The 19057-nt window shown below is 39.6% G+C and overlaps 2 protein-coding genes across 3 annotated transcripts in view; one reads left to right on the top strand and one right to left on the bottom strand.

Annotated features, from left to right (window-relative positions):
• The window catches only part of LOC141438857 (uncharacterized), a 31743-nt gene extending 23976 nt beyond the window's left edge, over positions 1-7767 (top strand). For both annotated transcript variants that reach the window (XM_074102890.1, XM_074102889.1), the window contains exons 19-28: positions 603-779; positions 1157-1294; positions 1724-1881; positions 2191-2286; positions 2821-2948; positions 3800-3939; positions 4569-4713; positions 4945-5065; positions 5563-5684; positions 6398-7767. In XM_074102890.1, coding sequence (XP_073958991.1) covers positions 603-779; positions 1157-1294; positions 1724-1881; positions 2191-2286; positions 2821-2948; positions 3800-3939; positions 4569-4713; positions 4945-5065; positions 5563-5684; positions 6398-6560 — 1388 coding nt within the window. In that variant the 3' untranslated portion in view covers positions 6561-7767. The remainder of the gene's footprint in view (positions 1-602; positions 780-1156; positions 1295-1723; positions 1882-2190; positions 2287-2820; positions 2949-3799; positions 3940-4568; positions 4714-4944; positions 5066-5562; positions 5685-6397) is intronic.
• Positions 7768-10293: 2526 nt separating this feature from the next.
• LOC141438856 (NACHT and WD repeat domain-containing protein 2) overlaps positions 10294-19057 on the bottom strand; it is a gene marked incomplete in the record, with an annotated part of 46228 nt that continues 37464 nt past the window's right edge. Inside the window, 10 exon segments of the mRNA XM_074102888.1 lie at positions 10294-10610; positions 12019-12243; positions 13279-13410; positions 13574-13736; positions 14572-14716; positions 15323-15527; positions 16520-16738; positions 17203-17357; positions 17767-17888; positions 18289-18418. Coding sequence (XP_073958989.1) covers positions 10466-10610; positions 12019-12243; positions 13279-13410; positions 13574-13736; positions 14572-14716; positions 15323-15527; positions 16520-16738; positions 17203-17357; positions 17767-17888; positions 18289-18418 — 1641 coding nt within the window.

Raw genomic sequence — 19057 nt, 5'->3', positions numbered from 1 at the left:
AAATATTTGTCCAATTGTAATACAGATATTATACATTTTAAAATAATAAGAAAAGCTGCTAATAATAAATAGTTTTTTATAAAATACTAAATAAAATGACCTAATTTTTTTAATTATTATTAGACTATTTTTGCTGCAAATCAAATAAAATAAACCACAAGGGGGGGAATCAAGTCACTCTCATAGATCATCTTCATAATGGAGTTGGAACTGATTCGCACTCTACAGAGCAATGATCAAATCATCTACACACACGCACTTGCGCAAATATGCCTGAAGAACAGCAGAAACAAGTTAGTTCCAGCAGCACCCTGAAAGCGTTATTAGTGTATTCTTTTTGATTTCTGGGAAACTTAATCCTTTGGCCCTACGCAGAGACATTAATTCTCTCTGCGTTTTTTATAGGATCTACAATGTTCACATCCCAGCTGCTAAGTTCCATCACCGAAGCACTCGGCATAAGGGTGGTTTTCACCCGTACCTCGCACGTGTAAAATATGGAATGGACTCGCTGCTGGGGTTTTTCCATCTAGCTATGATTTGAGTAACTTCAAAAGGCGAGTTTGCCAGCTGTTGCGTAAAATAAAATAAATGTTCAACAGATGTGAACGAGTGCCTCAACGGCCAAGCCAACTGCGCAGATGTGGAACTCTGCATCAACACGGAGGGAGGTTACCGGTGCGAGTGCCCCCCCCACTGGGTGCTGGACGCGGTCCGGCATCGTTGTGTGCCCGTGCGCAGCGCGCATTTGTTCCCGCCGGGATACGGGAACGAACCTGGTGAGTACTGTTCATTTTAACTTGCCTTTACTTAACCGGGCTTTCGACGTGTCCATCATTAGTAGTATCATTACTGCAGAGGCCAGTAGGTAAGTAAGCCATCCTGGACGAGTAGAAGCTTGATGGCCGAACCCCCAGGTCATAATAATTTAACTTTAAAACTTGTTAGATTGAAAATATAACCACTAATGTGAAAACAGATACCCACTTTGGATGAGCGGTGCCTCTTAGCACATGTATCATGTATACTTAAAAGTTACAATGTACCTACTTATTTTTAAACAAAGGAATAATCGATTTTTTTTACTACTAGAGCAGCCTGCTTAGAGTGCTTTTGAAGAACATTACTTATAATTATAATGATGATGTATTTGCAGAATACCCACCAGTGGAACAAACCCCAGAAGAAAACACAGGTACCAAATATGTAGAGCCGACCGTGACAGACGTAGGAAACAGACGCACGATGTCCTGCAAGTGGGGATACAGGCTAGGCAGAGACAATATTTGTGAAGGTTAGTCCATTAATTGCATCTTCTGCTAGATAAAAAATAGATAAAGAGAAAGAAAAAAATCAGTGTCGTTATATCCATTATGCTGCTACTGATGTGTCCAGGATTCTTATAAAATTAAGAGGTAGGACTTGTGCTGCGTTTAATGTTACCTTTGAAGTGAGATTGATTAATGAGGACATGCGATGCGTAGACTAATTAAAGATAGACACCGTTCAGTACGTCGATAAGTAAATTCCATACTAAAGAACTTGTAGAAATTTAGTTAAAGAAATTTAATTAAATGAAAAAAAAGATTAAATTAAAAAGATCTAAACTAGCTGATACCGTTTCTGACTTTATAATCTAGTTCAACCGTTTAATTTCGTACACTATTGTTGTTAAAAGCTTCTGTATCATTACAATACTCATTATAACTCAGGGTTATTACAGATATCAATGAATGCTTAACGGGCGAAGCAAAGTGTGGCCCTCAGCAGCTGTGCACCAACTTGCCTGGCGGGTACACTTGCAGCTGCCCCCGTGGTCACCACCTGGCTGGTGACCACCAGTGCGAGGATGTGGATGAGTGCCATCTGGCTGGCAGTACGGTAAGCAGTAACAAGTTTGGTTCTGAATAAGCAATGTCTTGTTGCTACAACATTGATGCTTACTGTTGATCAAACCATCTTCTTATAATTTAAGAGTTAGGTACATTCTGTCGGTGTATTCATGAATTTGTCTCCATTTTCCCAGTTCAGTGCTGCCTTCTTGATCTCTTTATAAGGCACGGCAGTTACTTTAAGTGTTTTATTTGTTTTGTATCTTTCCTTCTTCTTTTCCCGATCATATGGTTCATCATTGTTGAACAAAGGTCTTTTCTATTATTTTTTATAATTACTAATTGTTTTTTTTTTCAGCCTATTTGTTCGCAGAACGCCAATTGCGTGAACACCATCGGCTCGTACCAATGTCGCTGCCACGAAGGCTTCAGATCAGCACCAGCCAATGATAAGGTGCGTTAACCATTCCAAACTATAGTTTTGAGGAAATAAGTTATATTTTCAGACATTGTTTCAGCTGTTTCCCGTTTGATATATATTGGAAATTTGGATTGAAAAAAAATTCTGAGAGGAAACCTGTGCCCAGCAGTGGCACGTACATAGGCAGGGATGATGTGTGGAAGTGGGAAAAGCTATTTAAAGATATCTCTAGAGACCAAATCATACATGAAGAGATCTGCAGAAGAACTACACATATTACACAGCTCACCAAATTGCAAACCTTCTGTAGTAGTGAGCAGAGGTCCATTGCTTGTAGTACTGGTGACGGTTGGGACTGTAAAGTTGTAGAGTGGGGACAGCGTGCCGTAAAGTGAAATGCTGATAAACCTGCAATGGACGATCTGATAAAAGCGCGAAAAGTCATTGATAGTAAGTAACGTAACACCAATCATCATGGCGATCTTTGGACAAAAGAAATGTCCAGCTGTCTCCCAGCTGTAACTACTTCTGATTATGATGATGATGATGTTTAAGTATTTTCGACAGGTCTGCGTGGACGTTGACGAGTGTTCGGAATCCCCGTCCGGCTCTTTGTGCGAGCAACGCTGCAACAACGTGTGGGGCGGCTACCGTTGCTCGTGCCATCGCGGCTATCGGCTGAAGGCCGATAACAGGTATTTTTTGCAAGAGAGGATAAACATACCTGCTGTGGTCCCCTGCTTGGAAGCAATCGTTCATAGACACTGCAACACGTGGGGTATCACAGGTGCGTTGTCGGCCCTTTGAGAGATTGATAGGCTCGTTTTTTAAAAATCCCTAGGTTGTACTGCTCCAGGAATTTGGAAGCTAAAATATGATATTTATTTATTTATTTATGATATTTCTCTATTCGGTGTTCGTCCCAGCTCCCGTCGTCATACTTTCGTAGTAAATAGTATAGCAGGTAATTTAGGTCTACTAGATTATTATTCATTAAGTACCAGTTGATTTCCGATCCTTTGGATTTTATATCCATACGAAGGGACATATGTTCTCTTTGGGTATATTATAGGCTCTAACACGGCGAGTGCTCCGAAGAATTATTTGGTTTGCTACCTGCTGCAAAATTCCACCGTCCCACCTCCCACCGAAAGTCTAAATTCCATCATCACCATCTCAGTGAATAGCGGTATATGTACCGCTATAGGTAGGTGCCTCGTACGGTAAAGTTGTGAAAATGAAATCAACTTCCGTTAGCAGTGTTTCCAAACAATTATGAAATCGGGGCTTCATGAAAAGGGTTTTATAACTGCTTTCTTTAGAGACCTGCAACAGACCAGTGAATCTCCTTGAGTTCTTGGTTGTTGGTATTCATGGACAGTGGTGATCATTTCCCATTTAGATAACCCGCCTCGCTTGGTAGTTCGCCTCCCTCTCATAATAATAAAAAAACAATAAAAAGAAACCAATAACTATTTCGTGTTCGTTTTTTTATTCCAAAAATAAGTACAGGCTGCTTCATTAATAATGACTTCGATTTACACAGGACCTGCGCAGACGTCGACGAATGTAACGAGTTCAAATCCAAGATCCTGTGCATTGGACGCTGTGTCAACGAACCCGGCAGCTACCGGTGCACCTGCCCGACTGGGTATAGACTGTCTGAAGACAAGAGGAGCTGCATAGGTGAGTAATAAAACAAGGTAATCATCTAACAAGAAGCCATAACGGAATCCTGGTTTTTCACCGAAAATATTTTTCCAACAGGATTCATTTTCCAACCGTTTTACTGAAATTGTAATATGTTCAGAATAATAATAGAATATTTCAGGACTATCCTGTAGAACCCTATATGTTAGGTAAGGTTAGTTTTATAACAATCCCGAAGTACTTACAGCACTTTTGTAGACCTACAACACTATCAATATTTCTGTATTTAACTATTACTCATGTTTAAGCAAATAAAATATTTTTATCTCTATCTTTATCTAATAATTCAGCCCTTGAATAAAGTTTAGTTCAAATATTACGCTTTAGGTACTATAAATCTTTGCGTGTACTTAAAGTAACTATAGGTACTATGTAAATGAATAAACCATAGGCGTATATAGAGGGGGGGCCAGGTGGGCCGTGCCCATCCCTGTATGGTCCAGTGCCCACCCCAGTATGTTGGACTACCGATTCAAAATTTTGTAATACTGATATCTTCACACAAGAATCCAGGCCAGCCCCCCCCCCTGAAAAACAACCCTAGATACGCCAATGGAACAAAGTGATTGTCATAAGATGGTTTGCCAAAAAAAAATTGTTAATAGATATCGACGAATGCGAGACTGGGGAAGCGCCGTGTGCGTCGAGCGGCACCTACGGTGGAGTGAGCGACGTGTGCCTCAACACAAGAGGCTCGTACCGCTGCCATCGCATCACATGCCCGCCTGGCTATCGGCTGGAGAGCAGACAGTACGTATATTATTTCAACAGATTGATGAGTGAAAGACCGGAGAAGCGAAGTGTGCGAGTGGTACCTATGGTGAAGTGAGTGATGTGTGCCTCAATACAAAAGCTTGTACTACTACCATCGCATCACGTGTCCGCCTGGCTATCGGCTGGAGAGCAGAAAGTCAAGTGTGTAGTGACTTAACTAGAACGGACTTAACAAACCAGTTTAATGTTGAATTGCTTTTTCTTCAGTCGCTGCACAAAAATCGAGAAGGTTTGCTCCCCAACTGACTGGGAGTGCTCGCACCAACCTTCAACGTATTCCTACAACTTCATCACATTCGTCTCCAAGCTGTACATCCCCGACAGTAAGGTAAGTTTCCCCTGTTATCATTTTATATACTGTAAACAAGATGATTTTGGCTATGTGACACAATACCAGTATTTTTAAGTCAGTTATATGATCACCACCATCATTAGCCGGAAGACGTCCACTGCTGAACAAAGGCCTCCCACTTAAAACACTACAATGAACGAGAACTCCTTACTTGCATGCACCGGTTGCCCGCAACGATTGCGATATCATTATGTCCACCTAGTGGGAGGATTGTCAAGCTTCGTTTTCCGGTTCGTGGTTGCTACTTGAAGGTCTTTCTCCCCCAACGGTTATCAGTTCTCCAAGCTATGTGACCTACCCATTGCCATTTCAACTTGCATATATGTATTAGCGCGTCAACAATTTTTTTCAAATAAGTATTATTATTTAATTTAGGGCGTCTTATACCCACCTTGAGTTTCTATTTTTTCCCGATTTATTTTTTGAGATCTTGTATGTATAGTTTCTTGACTAGATATTCTTATCGTATGCAGGTGGATCTTTTTACAATGCGTGGCCCCTCGTGGCCAAATGCCAAAGAACGTTTCGAGTTGGTCATCAAAGACGTGAACGCACCACCGTCCGTTAAAGTCAAGGCTGACATTAAGGCTTTCCTGTAAGTACTTATACCACATAGCTTCGCCAGGTCTTTTTAATAGGGGTAGGAGACCACTACCCCAACATCTTACTTATACACGAGGATTTCTACCCTCGATTTTTGGTGGTCTTTTGACTACCAACCCAAGATCCCCTAGTAAAATTCTGCACCTACCTAACTCCTATTAGAACAAGATGTAGCTTAAATAAAACCCCCTCTTGTTACCTTTTAATCTGCCGCAACCTGGTATACGAGTACTAAGAATGGCGACAGATTTTGCAAAAGATTTGACGAAAAAATAGTTAACCTTTTTTATTATTAACATCCGTCTCTATATCTACTATGGTACCTCGTTTAGTTTAGATTTAATTTTATCAAAAACTTCTACTTATTATCTGTGACCCAAAGTGAGTCTTGGTCTCCAACATCAGACTACTCCATGCTTTACGATCTTGGGCCAGCTTTGGCAGCCTATGACCCTGAGGTCCGAAAGATACCGCTGGAGCGACGAGTTCCTAAAAACTAAAAAAAATCGAATTCAAAAATCAAAAATGATAAAAATGTGTTAACTCTAACAATGGGAACACTTTTTTAATCATTAGATTCTAGTTAAACTGCTTTTGTTCCTGTCAGACCTTTCTTACCTTTTGACCCTGGCCAGTTTTTTTTTTTTCCAAATTTAATTGAAAATACAATTAAAGTGCTAATCTAGTGTTTTATTGTACTTACAGATTAACTCAAACTGGTAACCAAGCAATGGTGTCACTCGTCCATTCTCTGGAAGGACCACAGAGCATTGAGCTTGAACTATCGATGGAGCTGTATAGTGGTGAAATTTTTGGCGGCATCGCTGTTGCTAAGCTGTTCATATACGTGTCAGAGTACGAGTTCTAGGGTTGCCAAAAGCAGAAGAATTCAAGGCTGTCACGGCTTTTTCTGCTAACAGAACTTTTAAGCAAATTCATGCGTGAATGAACTTATTATTCGTGTACAAAATCTGATAAAATTTACATTATAAACGATTTGGGAGTTCCTAATTGGACCAATATTGTGGAAAAAATTGGCAAATATGAAAAAAAACGTACATACAGAAAAAAATGTATTCATTTTTGAAAACTGTTATTAAATTCACAGTATTTAAAACGGGTTCCAATTTTGCCACTCCGTGATTTTTTGATTATTCTTATAGCGGAAAAACGCTTCAATTTGCACTTAAATTGTTTGTTCATATTTCAACAGGAACTCATTAAACGGATCAAATTATAAAAAAAACCGTTTAATTTATAAAATACATATATTATTATATAGTTTGAATCAATTACTTAAATACCTACGGTACAAGTTTATTTTTTTAAGATCAACTTCATGCACATAGAATTCCAGAAAAGTCCATTTTGCTAGTAAATATGTAGTTAAGTACAAGGAGATAATTATTTTTGTATACCTACATTTTTATTTAGGTTTAATTTTTCATTCCTTTTGCCATAAAAGTGACTTAAGTTATTTCTAAGTTTGAAAGTTATGGTCCTAAGTAAGTGTCTGGTCGTTTTTAGGTATTCATTCGAAGGAGTAAGTAAAGTTAGCAAGAGAAAGAACTGAATTCACGAAGAGATTAGAATTAACAAAATTTGACTTTACTGTCTAGCCTCATAAGTCCTTGCGTAATTTATAAAGAACAAATTAACACTAAGAATAATGGCCGAACGTACTTTATAAAGCACGAACTATGAAGATTAAGAATAGCGGCCGAAAGTTCTTTATAAAGCACAAATTAACACTAAGAATAATGGTCGTATGTGCTTTATAAAGAACAAGTTTTTTATTGAATAACAGTTTTAAAGAATGTTGAAATAACGTCCAAAATAACAAAGCAGGTGACGTCTAGGTTTAAAGTACTACATCTGCTAAAAAAAGTTAGGACTCAGGAGACTATGGGATAGGTTTGCTTTTTTAAATGTTTTAGAGCTTTTCGGTATTTCCTTATTTTTGTTAAAAATTCTTAAAAATAGTCGATTTGTTGCAGGCGAAGTATTATGAAGAAAAAGTATACGAATATTTTGTAATATTTATTAATAAGCTCAATAAATATGTTTTAATTGTATATTTTATTTATTTTACTCACTTTTGTACTTCGTGAGATTACAAAATTGAACTACACAATGTCATAAAATAACACTCAACTACATAAATCTGGTAATATTTTGTCTGTACATTTGCTACATTCTACATATTTTCTACAATCTAAATCTACTGAAAGTTTGCAACCAAAAGTCGTTTATGGTCGGTTGCGAATGGCCGCGGACGGAGGTCGGCAAGAATGGCCGGTCAGCAAGTAAACTATAGTATCGCCAATCAGAACGTTCTAGCTGGCCGGCATTCAAAAAGTAAAAAATAAATAAATTACAACTGAATTGGTAGGTCTATTATGGATAGCCCAAGAGGACCAGTCACTGCTGAAATACGAATGGTACACTGTGTATTGTACACAAGAATTATTGCGTTGAGCTCATCGGACGGTGTACATCGAAAATCCGCGACCGACGTCAGCAACCGACAACAGACGGCTTTATGGAAACGCTAAGGATTGTCTACGTTATCTTTGCTAGTAAGATTTAACCCTTTCTTTTCTCATATCACAGCCTTTTATTTTCCAATCCCTAAAACCCAACTTAGTAGGTACTTAAACTTAGTACTAATAACAGAACAATTAGTAAGAGGAATAGAACGTGACGCTAGCTAAATGTGTCTGGCTAAAAATCCATAAAGGTTTTAATTTTACCGTACCGTTCTTTAACTCTTTACCAGGCCTCGCTTATTTCGATACGCTACGCTTAGGTACGCTACTACAAAATGAATCATAGTTTTATATTGTTTACCTATGAGGGATTAATTCAAAAACAATGTAGGTACTATGGTTAATTGTAAATTTAGCACAGCCGAATATTTACGTACCTTTATTTGGTCGCTGTGTACAGTATGCCTGGAAAAGGGTTAAAATAAACTGATTTAACTGACGAGTAGGCACTAATTGAATTCAGTTATCAGTAAAAAAAAATATGAGCACATTAATAGCTATTCTATTCCTCTTATTATAGTTTTGTGGTAGAAACCCACTACGAGACTACGGCTTGATAATTATTAAACTACTTCCAAGATCCAAAATTCCAAAAAACAAGCAAGACCAAATGACTGAACAAAACGCCTCGTTTGCTGTCGCGAATGCTATAGTTTATTGAAAAACTACAAGCACAAGGTATATTTTCCATTTTGACGGCATTTTGTCCAGTAACATCCTAGAACATCTTAACAGTGCCATATAAAAAATATACCTTCTTTGTTTATTTTCATTTAGGAACAAAGTATCGAGGTATTCAAACACTTGGCTAACAAGAAAAATACATCTAAATAGATCAACTACTTGAAAACTTTAAGTTATTTACTTAATAATCTAAGGGTAAATTGTAATAACTTTTTGCCCTAAAGCAAGTTTTTAAGGAGAATTTGTAATCACATATATTTAACTAAGGTGAAATTTCAAAACATTTCAACTTGCGTATATTATTTCAACACTGCACATCGAAAACAAGCACGAAAAGAAATTTTTGATTTGCCAAATATTAAAGTATTTAAACTAAAATTGTATCAAGCAAAGAGAGCAACGAAAAAAAAAGAAAGAAAGATTTTTTTTTTATTATTCGACTGGATGGCAAACGAGCAAGTGGGTCTCCTGATGGTAAGAGATCACCACCGCCCATAAACATCTGCAACACCAGGGGTATTGCAGACGCGTTGCCAACCTAGAGGTCTAAGATGGGATACCTCACGTGCCAGTAATTTCACCGGCTGTCTTACTCTCCACGCCGAAACACAACAGTGCAAGCACTGCTGCTTCACGGCAGGAGTCCTACCACCTGCTAATTAATTACCGAAATTCGGCACAACAAACAAAAAAGATATATAGCTCAAAAAACAGAAAAACCTTATAATACATTAAACAGGAAGAAAAAGGAGAAAAAACATTATGCTTAAAGAAGTAAAAAGGGTCAATACTCAATGACGTACTAATTTACGATATTAAGCTTTAAGTTTCTATATTCATTTTGATTTCGCATTTTGTGAGATTGCACATTTCTTACCTCACACAGGTACTCGTATAGTATGATGTGAAATACAAGCAATTTACAACTCTTATTGGCTTGAAAAACTCGCTTCGCTCGCGTATAAAAATACTATTTTAAAAGCAACCAGGTTTGTTCGAACAAAAGGCTTACGAGTACTAACTTATAAGACCACTTCTTCGAGTGGCAACCACGAACCAGAAGACAGAAAGACGAAGCGCTGGCAGGCCTTCCAATACAATTATTATGAACAGATCGTGATAGTTGGGCAACCGGTGGATGCAAGTGGCGAGTTATCGTTCATTGTGGCGTTCTAAGGGTAATGCCGGACGTTTTCCAGCTGATGATGTCTTATATGACCGTAGACAGATCGCCTACTTTGAACATGAAACTACCGTGAGACTCACTCATATTAAATATAATGACCCGGATAACTCAAGTCTTAAATCGAGTTTAGCTCGACATGTTTCGGGCTAATCCGTAGCCCTTCGTCTTCGGAGCAACGCGACTCAGCGCGCAGACTCGCGCGAGCAGAGCGGCGGCGCGCAGTGCGCGTGTTGCAGCAGCCGCTGAGTCGCGTTGCTCCGAAGACGAAGGGCTACGGATTAGCCCGAAACATGTCGAGCTAAACTCGATTTAAGACGTGAGTTATCCGGGTCATTATATTTAATATGAGATCGCCTACTCATGGGGATCGACAATGTTCAGAATTGTCAGGCAGCCATCTTGCGATGCAATGGCGAGAGCTTTTCCAGCGTGCGCGCTGGCAACACCTGTCACTTCCGCTGGGGCACGGTACTCTGCTACCGCCTTGCCGTCGATTGTTCTGTAAAATATAGCCACATAAACAAACTGAGCATTTAACGAACTAAAAGCATTTCTTTGCTCACCCGTGACCTTTTGATTGCTAAGTTTGTGCAAGATATGCGTGTTCACGCAGTTCCACACCACCACACTACACTGACGCGTTTCGAACTCAACCAGAGCTCATTTTCAGAGCAACACAACCGTACACCATGCTACCAGATGTTAGTCTAACATTCTTTTAGTTCATAGATATGGACCTTCGCAAAGTAACGCCTGATTAAATAAATTATTTGAGTATTTAACAACATTAACCAATAAACAAGCGTCGAATTATAATTATGTAACTCAGCTCAGAGCCAAAGAAACTGGCTATGGAGAGAGTTAAGATTATGTCTCTCTTTACACATTACACCGTATCATATATGACCACCATGACCGTAACAGCAACGTGACAGGCAAAAATATATGCTTTGTATATGTCGGCGGCCGATCGTAAAATCCGCCAGATCACGAAATTCCTAGGCATATTTTATCGTGAAATGGCACCATAAACGTTGGCCAGGCATATCACGATGTGCCTGAGAATCAATACGGCAGATCGATTAGAGCAATGCATTCGTCGATATTCCTTAGCTCTATACCGGGCACATCGTGATATGTCGAAAAAAAAGAAAAATTTAGGCACGAGAGCGAAGCGAGCGTGCCGCGGGAGCGGCCGGCGAAGTGCCAGAACCGACATGGCAGCGTTTCATGATATGCCTAGGAATTTCATGATCTACCTAAACTGGCCAAATCATGAAATGGCGGCATATCATGATATGCGTAGGAATTTCATGATCTGCCTAAACGTCACTAGGCAAATCGTTAAACGGTGAGTTATTAACGATATGGCGATGTCCCTTAGCCAATTCATGAAATGCGCCATTTCACGATACACCTAGGAATTTGATCTGGCGGATTTAACAACAACAACAACAACATCCATCGTGGTTTTCATTAACGTTAAATTAAAACACCCATGCCAAATTTCATGACTCTAAACCCAGCGGTTGTTATTTCGAGATTTTGTCCCTATCCCGTGGGAATATCGGGATAAAAAGTAGCCTATGTATGTGTTATTCTAGACGTCCAGCTACCTACATATCAAATTTCATGACTCTAAGCCCAGCGGTTATTATTTAGAGATTTTATCCCTATCCCGTGGGAATATCGGGATAAAATGTATTCTATGTTTTAATCCAGGTTATAAACTAACTTTTTGCTAAATTTTATCCAAATCCGCCTAGCCCTATCAGCGTGTAGAAGTAACAAACATACTCACTCACTCACTCACTCAACTCAGTCATTCACTCACAAACTTTCACATTTATAATATTAGTAAGATAAGATAGTATTAGATGTCTAGTCTCCCAACTATCAGTACTTACCTGAAGACCCTCAGCGTCTTCCTCCCACTGTGATAGTAGAACACGTATTGATCAGTAGAACTGAACATGGTGATGATGGAGAATACGCCCTCAGCCGCGCGGGAGATAAGCGGCTGCACTGAGGTCCCGCGCTTCAGCTCGATGAGGTCCAGGCCGCCGCGGGAGGGCGCGCAGAGACCCACTTTGCCATCGCGGGTGCAGGCACCGTTCCAGCGTGGGACGAATCTGGATGAAAGAGAAGCAGTGTCCAATGATTCAGTCATTACCTGGGCCCTATTCACCACGCTGACAGGTGCGACCACTAATTTCATACAGAGCCATTTTGAAAATATGCGTATGTTAATCACGAAACACTACAATGAGGGCTATCGTTTTTTGTCTCACTAGATGGCGCACTGTTGCGTGAGGTTTTTAAGTATGGCTTTCAAAGTCATAACAGACTTTTCAAAGTCAGACAGACGGGTGTGAAAACAAAGTTTAGATTAAAATCATATTTAATACACCTTAAAACCGAACCATAAAAATATCGAGCATACGACAGTGTTGCATAGTCCCCGTTTTGTTCGGAAAAAAGGGTGGACAAAGGTTTTGCGAAAAACAAAACTGTCTCAAAACACAGACATTCATTGCCCCGGAACGCATATTTGCCATAATTAATTTCAGATATTGCAAAATATTCACAAAATTATTCTAATTATAAATAAACCCGCGTAACTCACCCAAAAACTATGAGATTTGACATTTCGGAAACCTCGAGCTACACTAGCGCCTCTAGTGGCGAATCCATACGCGATAGCCCTCATTGTAACGCAAACCTGACACTACAAATACAAATAAATGTCAACTAGGTATTCTACAACTAGTAATTCTTGTTTTACAACATAATTATCATTAAATTTTGGTACAAATAATATATTGTCATTCGATATATGTCACTGACAATAGTCACGTTGGGAAAATAGGGCCCTGATGCTCCTGACAGTTGCATAAGCAATGGCAACACTAGCGTTGCCTACTCTCATGGCAACACTAGCGCAGCCTACCCTCATGGTGACACTAGCGCTGCCTATCATGGCAACACCAGTGCTGCCTACCCTTATAGGAGCACTACCGCTGCCTACCCTCATGGGAACACTAGCGCTGCCCATGCCCACCCTCATGGCAACCAGCACATACGAGTAGGTAGTGAGAGAGCAACATGACTTGTACAAGGCTCTGCCGCCTGCAGCGGTGTAAGCAGCTACAGCTTTTCATACCAACCTGACGTGTCTCTTAGTCTTAATATCCAAGATGCCAGCTTTGTCGTTGCCCACCACAGCTACCCAGTTGGGCTTGTGCGGCAGCGCCACGATGGACTGCATGTCTTTGATGCCACTGTTTTTTATTGGGATCCTGGTGAAGAACAAAAAAAAATTATAGTAACAATAATAAAAAAAAGCATTTAATTCGGGAAACATACAAATAATTTGCATGGCAGAGAGACATGATACTATTATACTACGAGAAAAAAGAACTACCATTTTACGTATACTTTAAAGCAAGCAATAGTCCCTACCTGTGCAGCCTGGCACCAGTCCTAGAGTGGAACACGTGCAAACAGTCCCTCGAAGACTTGTCCACCCCTGGAGCCACCAGGTGGTGCTCATCAGCAGACACTACAGCAGCCCGGTACCCTGTACCCCTCACTTCGTAGTCCACGCTGTATATTCTGTCACCCTCTGGAAAAATATTCTTGTTTTATGATTGGTTTTTTGGAGTCTTTTTGTATTTTTTATTTCAACTCCAAATTTGTTACTTTTACGGGTATCCCGTGAAACCATATCGAAAATAGAGAGACAGACATGGATGCACAGAAAAACCAGAAAAAGAGACCAGCGCTGGGAAGCGAACCCAGGTCCTCAGCAATCCATGCTGCGTGCTATAACCCCACCACCGCTGGACAGGAATCCAGACACGAATTTTTCCTATGCATACATATCTCTGTTTGCTTATTTCTACTACGCTACTTATGCAGCAGCCTGCTTATGCTTGGGCCTGGGTTCGATTCCCAGCGCTGGTCTTTTTTTCTTTTTTTTTGCATCCATGTCTCAGTTTGTATTTTCGATATTCTTGTTTTAATTACATTTGAGGAAACTGAATCACGTACCAGGATAGCCATTGTGCTAACAACGTTATGTTGACATCGCTACATCCGCCAAAGAAATTATAGCAAAATCGATTATGAAATTATCCTTTAAATGTTTCTTCTTCTAATACTTCAGTGCTGTGCCCGGTTTTTGCAATAAGACGTATAGTAAGACTTTTTTTCCACATATAAAAGGAGGAAACGAGCACGCGGGTCACCTGATGGGAAGCAATCACCGCCGACCATGAAAACCAGCAACATTAGGTGTATCACAGGTGCGTTGTTGGCCCTTTGAGAGATTGATAGGCTCGGTTTTAAAGACTCCAAAGTTTCACCGCTTCGGGAATGCAGTCCCAGAATGTTCAGGAAGCAGAAAAAAGAAGAAGGAATGCAGGAAGGAATGATATTGATGATATCAAAAAGTTTACCAGGAATAGTCCTGGCTATGATAGTAGCGATGGCGACGTTGTCCACGTCATTGGTAGAGACTTGCATGGAGATAGTGACAAATTTGACGCCGTCTTCAAGGAAGAGGATTTGCTTCACGCCCTTTTGTTCTTCTTTGAAAATAACCTGGGAAATGAAGTAAAAATTAGCCTGTAATGTCATTGCGAAGTACACGTTTGAATACTTGCTATAATGTAATTATTGAAGCTTTAATTCTGCTATGGACATATTTTTGAAACACACATTTCACATCTACTTTCACATATACTTTTATTTCGCGGTTATCTTAACATTTGTCAATTGTATTTTTTAAATTCAGGTTTAATTAATATAATTGAAGTCTGCAGTAGGTACCAAAATGTTTAATGACAAGTCTCCCGGTAATCTGACAATCTTATTCCAGCTGCAGAACTGGCGCTGTGAGAACCAACCATTTGCGATTATCAAAAAACTTTCTTCGATAATGATAAATTAGATCCCCAATCTCGTTCCACCCACGTGACACACGGAGCCATGGGCTCAACCTCTTATATAGATTTATCATCATCATCATCATCAGCCGGAAGACGTCCACTGCTGAACAAATGCCTCCCGGTTCGTGGTCGCCACTCGAGGACTTTTCTTCCCCAACGGTTATCTGTTCTTCGAGCGATGTGGCCCGCCCATTGCCACTTCAACTTGCATATTTTTCCAGCTATGTCGGTGGATAGATAGATTCGCCCCTGTTCAAACCTGTTTCTCCGGAGTATCCCATATAACAACGTTCCCGGATTCAGCAGTGACGACGTTCTCCCCGTTAGGCGTGATGACGGCGTGGGTGACGATGGCACCGAGTGGCGCGTCGGCGAGCTGCGCCAGGAGGTGGCCGGTGCTGGTGTCCCAGAGACCCCAGCAGCTGCGGGTGACTGTTACTGCTAGACGCTGGTCGCGGGCTAAGCTGGAGTGCAGAAGAAGTTCATCATTATCAGCCGGAAGACGTCCACTGTTGAACAAAGACCACCACCAACTTGCATCCACCGGTTCCCCACAACTCACTAGATGTCGACAGTCCACCTAGTGGGAGGCCTGCCAACGTTTCGATTTCCGGTTCGTGGTCACCGCTCGAGGACTTTTCTCCCCCAACGGTTATCTGTCCTTCGAGCGATGTGGCCCGCCAATTGCTACTTCAACTTACATATTCTTATACCTATGTCGGGGACTTAAGTTCTTCGATGAATTTCTGCATTCCGCATTTTTTCGCGAATAAAAAGTTAGTTAATTAAAAATATATATGACTCTGTCGTCATCGGAGGACAATTTTGCCAGTGTCTAGTGGGATTTGCCATTGTACGATAAAAAGATGTAGAAAATGAACTATGAGAGGTAATGGTAGATGAATCATGACAGCACGAATCACCAATGATGTGTGAAGCTGTCACGGGCTAAGCTGGAATGTGGAAAGTGCTTCTTAACCTTTTCATTTCGACGTATTTATATCATGATCATCTTCTTCCTCGGCCTATATCTTCGTGAGTCTTGAGTGTTTATAATCGAAATACAAATCAACGCACGTAAAAAGAGCCCCTGGCGATATAACTGCGCAGTGAGCGAAATACGGACCAAATTGGCGGCGGAGCAGTGGGGGACACGGGAGGGAGCGTATAGGTGCGCGCGCGCGGCCGTCTCATGCCATTGGCTTGTTAGTTGACAGATGCGTAACCGTATCCACTCCACTAGCCACCCAGAGTTATTTTTACGTGCGTTGACTTGTACTGTACTCAGCGGCACAAAATTTGGCCCTCTACATACAAACTTACTAATTAGTTAGGTACTGGATCCATCTGAGATTATATCCGATCTTCTAAATTTTCAAATTTTCTTTGCAATTGCTAGTCTCCTGCAAGATCTAGGTACTTAGTTTTATGTGTATCTTTTATTTGACTGACCTACCTGATAGAATCAATAGGCAATTCCTGCCGGTCAATCTTGTGGACTTGTTCAAATATGTTATCGATGTTCCATATCTTGACAGTCCTGTCGATCGAGGATGTTATGACGTTGTTCCAGGCACCAACGGTCAAGGGTTCCAACTGGACTATTCGGCCAAAGTGCGCGTCCAGCACTTTGATGAGCTTAGTGGTCTCTAAGCTCCAGACATAGAGACTTTTTCTGAAGAAATGAGAGAAGATCAATCGAAGAACTTCCGTCTACAATAAAATACAATACAATAACTCTTTGCTGAACACCAACATATAGTAGCAGTACAGAAAACATAGGTTTATAAAGTTTTTTTTCTGTTTATTGTGGGTACAGATCTAAAAATGTAATGGAATCTTTGAACTTGACTTTCACCCACATCCTAATGTGATATTGATACGAAACTTGGCATTGTCATTTTATGCTGATGACAATACAAATGGTGCCATCAAGCTGATCTGTTGATGGAGCTGGAAAGATAGGCACTGAAACTCCAAGACAGAACAACGTGTGTTGAAGGTTCTGATGACCTCATCAGTTCATCTTGTGGAAAATCTACCCACGCTACTTCTTCCGACAAGTTTTCGCCACTAAAAACACATACTATAAAGGTTAGCCTAAAGATACAAAAGACGCGTCAAGGAATATTATCTTACCTAACTCCAGCGACAGCGTAGGTGTTGTTGTTGCTAATCATAAAAGAGTTCGAGAGTGTCATCTTGGTGGAAATGTTCCTGATAGTATGTGGCAGCTTCAGCACTATACCTTCGAGACTCATGTCCTTTTCAGGCTGGTCATCTATTTTTTCTTCCTGTTTAAATAAAGCGTAGATTTTCTTCATTATTAAAATAATGAACGTTACAATGCAAAGCGTAACTCGATTACATTAGATACTGCTTTAGGTTTTTACATAATTTTATAATAATAATAATCATTATCATCATTACTAACACCACCATCAACATCATCATCATTATTATAAGCCTGTATTAGTCGAATTAACTGGTGTATTTTTCCAACTGTACAATTATTAGAGTTAATCAACGAAGTGTGATTTCAACTAGGTTACTATAGTCATCTAGATCATCATAATCATCATCATTATCTCGGCCCATCGCTCCACTGTGGGGAGCTGGCCTCCTCTCAGAATGTGAGGGTTTGGCTTGGTTATTATCTAGATATTTCCAATATAAGATAATAGGATCATCAGTTTCATATACCTCTTCTTCATCCTCTTGTGTTTTGTCACTGTCGTTTTTCTTTTTCGTAATTTCTTCGACATGGTTACCTCTGGGGATTGTGTTATCAAAGTCCCATACCACGAAACTGTACGTCGTTGTAGCTGTTCACGACACAATGTAAGATTATAGTTAAGTTTAGATAGTTGCAGTCTTTTATTTGAGATCAATAATTTAAACAACAACTAAAAATATTTCAAATTAGTTCAATAAAAAAAAACTAATCTACCCAGAAATAACAATGTTCAGCTGTAATAAACATAAAAAATACAACCGAATTGAGAACCTCTTCCTTTTTTAAATCGATTAAGGAGATAAGTTTTTCAGTCCTATTATAGTCAGAGCAGCTAAAATAAATAGTATATGAATTCCTATACATTTAATTTTGTTTAGTCTATAAGAATGATTATTTCAATAGACACTGGAAGTCGGTTGATGTTTCACTTATGAGAAAGAAAATCTATTCATCGTAGATATTGATCTACATACGAGTGGTTTTCTTACCAAGCAGCATTCTATCCCGCTTGCCTCTTTTGAGTTGCAGCATCGCCTCAGCAGTGTCTGTCTCTCGATGATGCAGTTCTTCTATCTTCACCCAGCAGCGGCCTTCTTCATTCAGTTCGTAAATTGATATCTGTCATAATTAATGAGTCTTAGAGGCTGTTTCACCATCAGTTGATTAGCGTTAACGGACGGTTAAATGTGATGCTGTTCTCTATTTGTTTTGTTCAAATAGACGGAGATGGCATCACATTTAACCGTCAGTTAACACTAATCAATGGATGGTGAAACAGTAACGTGAGGTCCATTTGACATTTAAGTCACATTTGAGATTGACGATATTCTACCTATAAAAAAATCTTATTGAATTGAAATTGAAATTGTATTCAAAATAAAATATTTGTTTACAAATAAAAAGGTTAGTAAGCACTGAAATTACGTCTAGGTTTTAGTAAACAATAAACCGATATACTAGTTACACTTTTGACTTAATATAATACAAATGTTTACATCTAACTAAATAGAACACTAATACCTAAACATAATACAATATCATGCTAATTCATAAATTACTTAAATGCCTAAACTAGGATACTGAAGTAGCCTGTATCTTAGGCAAATAAAAAATATGGGCTTAAAACATAACATAAATGACAGTAACAATTTATTTCATCGTGTTTCGCAGATATACAAGTGAAAAATTAAGCTATGCAACTATCATAAGCAGGTTCAGTTTCCTCATAAGACAAGTTCATTAGCCACTCTTTTAGTT

This window comes from Choristoneura fumiferana, chromosome 19 (assembly GCF_025370935.1).
Source record: "Choristoneura fumiferana chromosome 19, NRCan_CFum_1, whole genome shotgun sequence".
Taxonomy (NCBI): domain Eukaryota; kingdom Metazoa; phylum Arthropoda; class Insecta; order Lepidoptera; family Tortricidae; genus Choristoneura; species Choristoneura fumiferana.
Note: the sequence above shows the minus strand (reverse complement) of the source record. Positions and strands in the feature narration are given on the sequence as shown.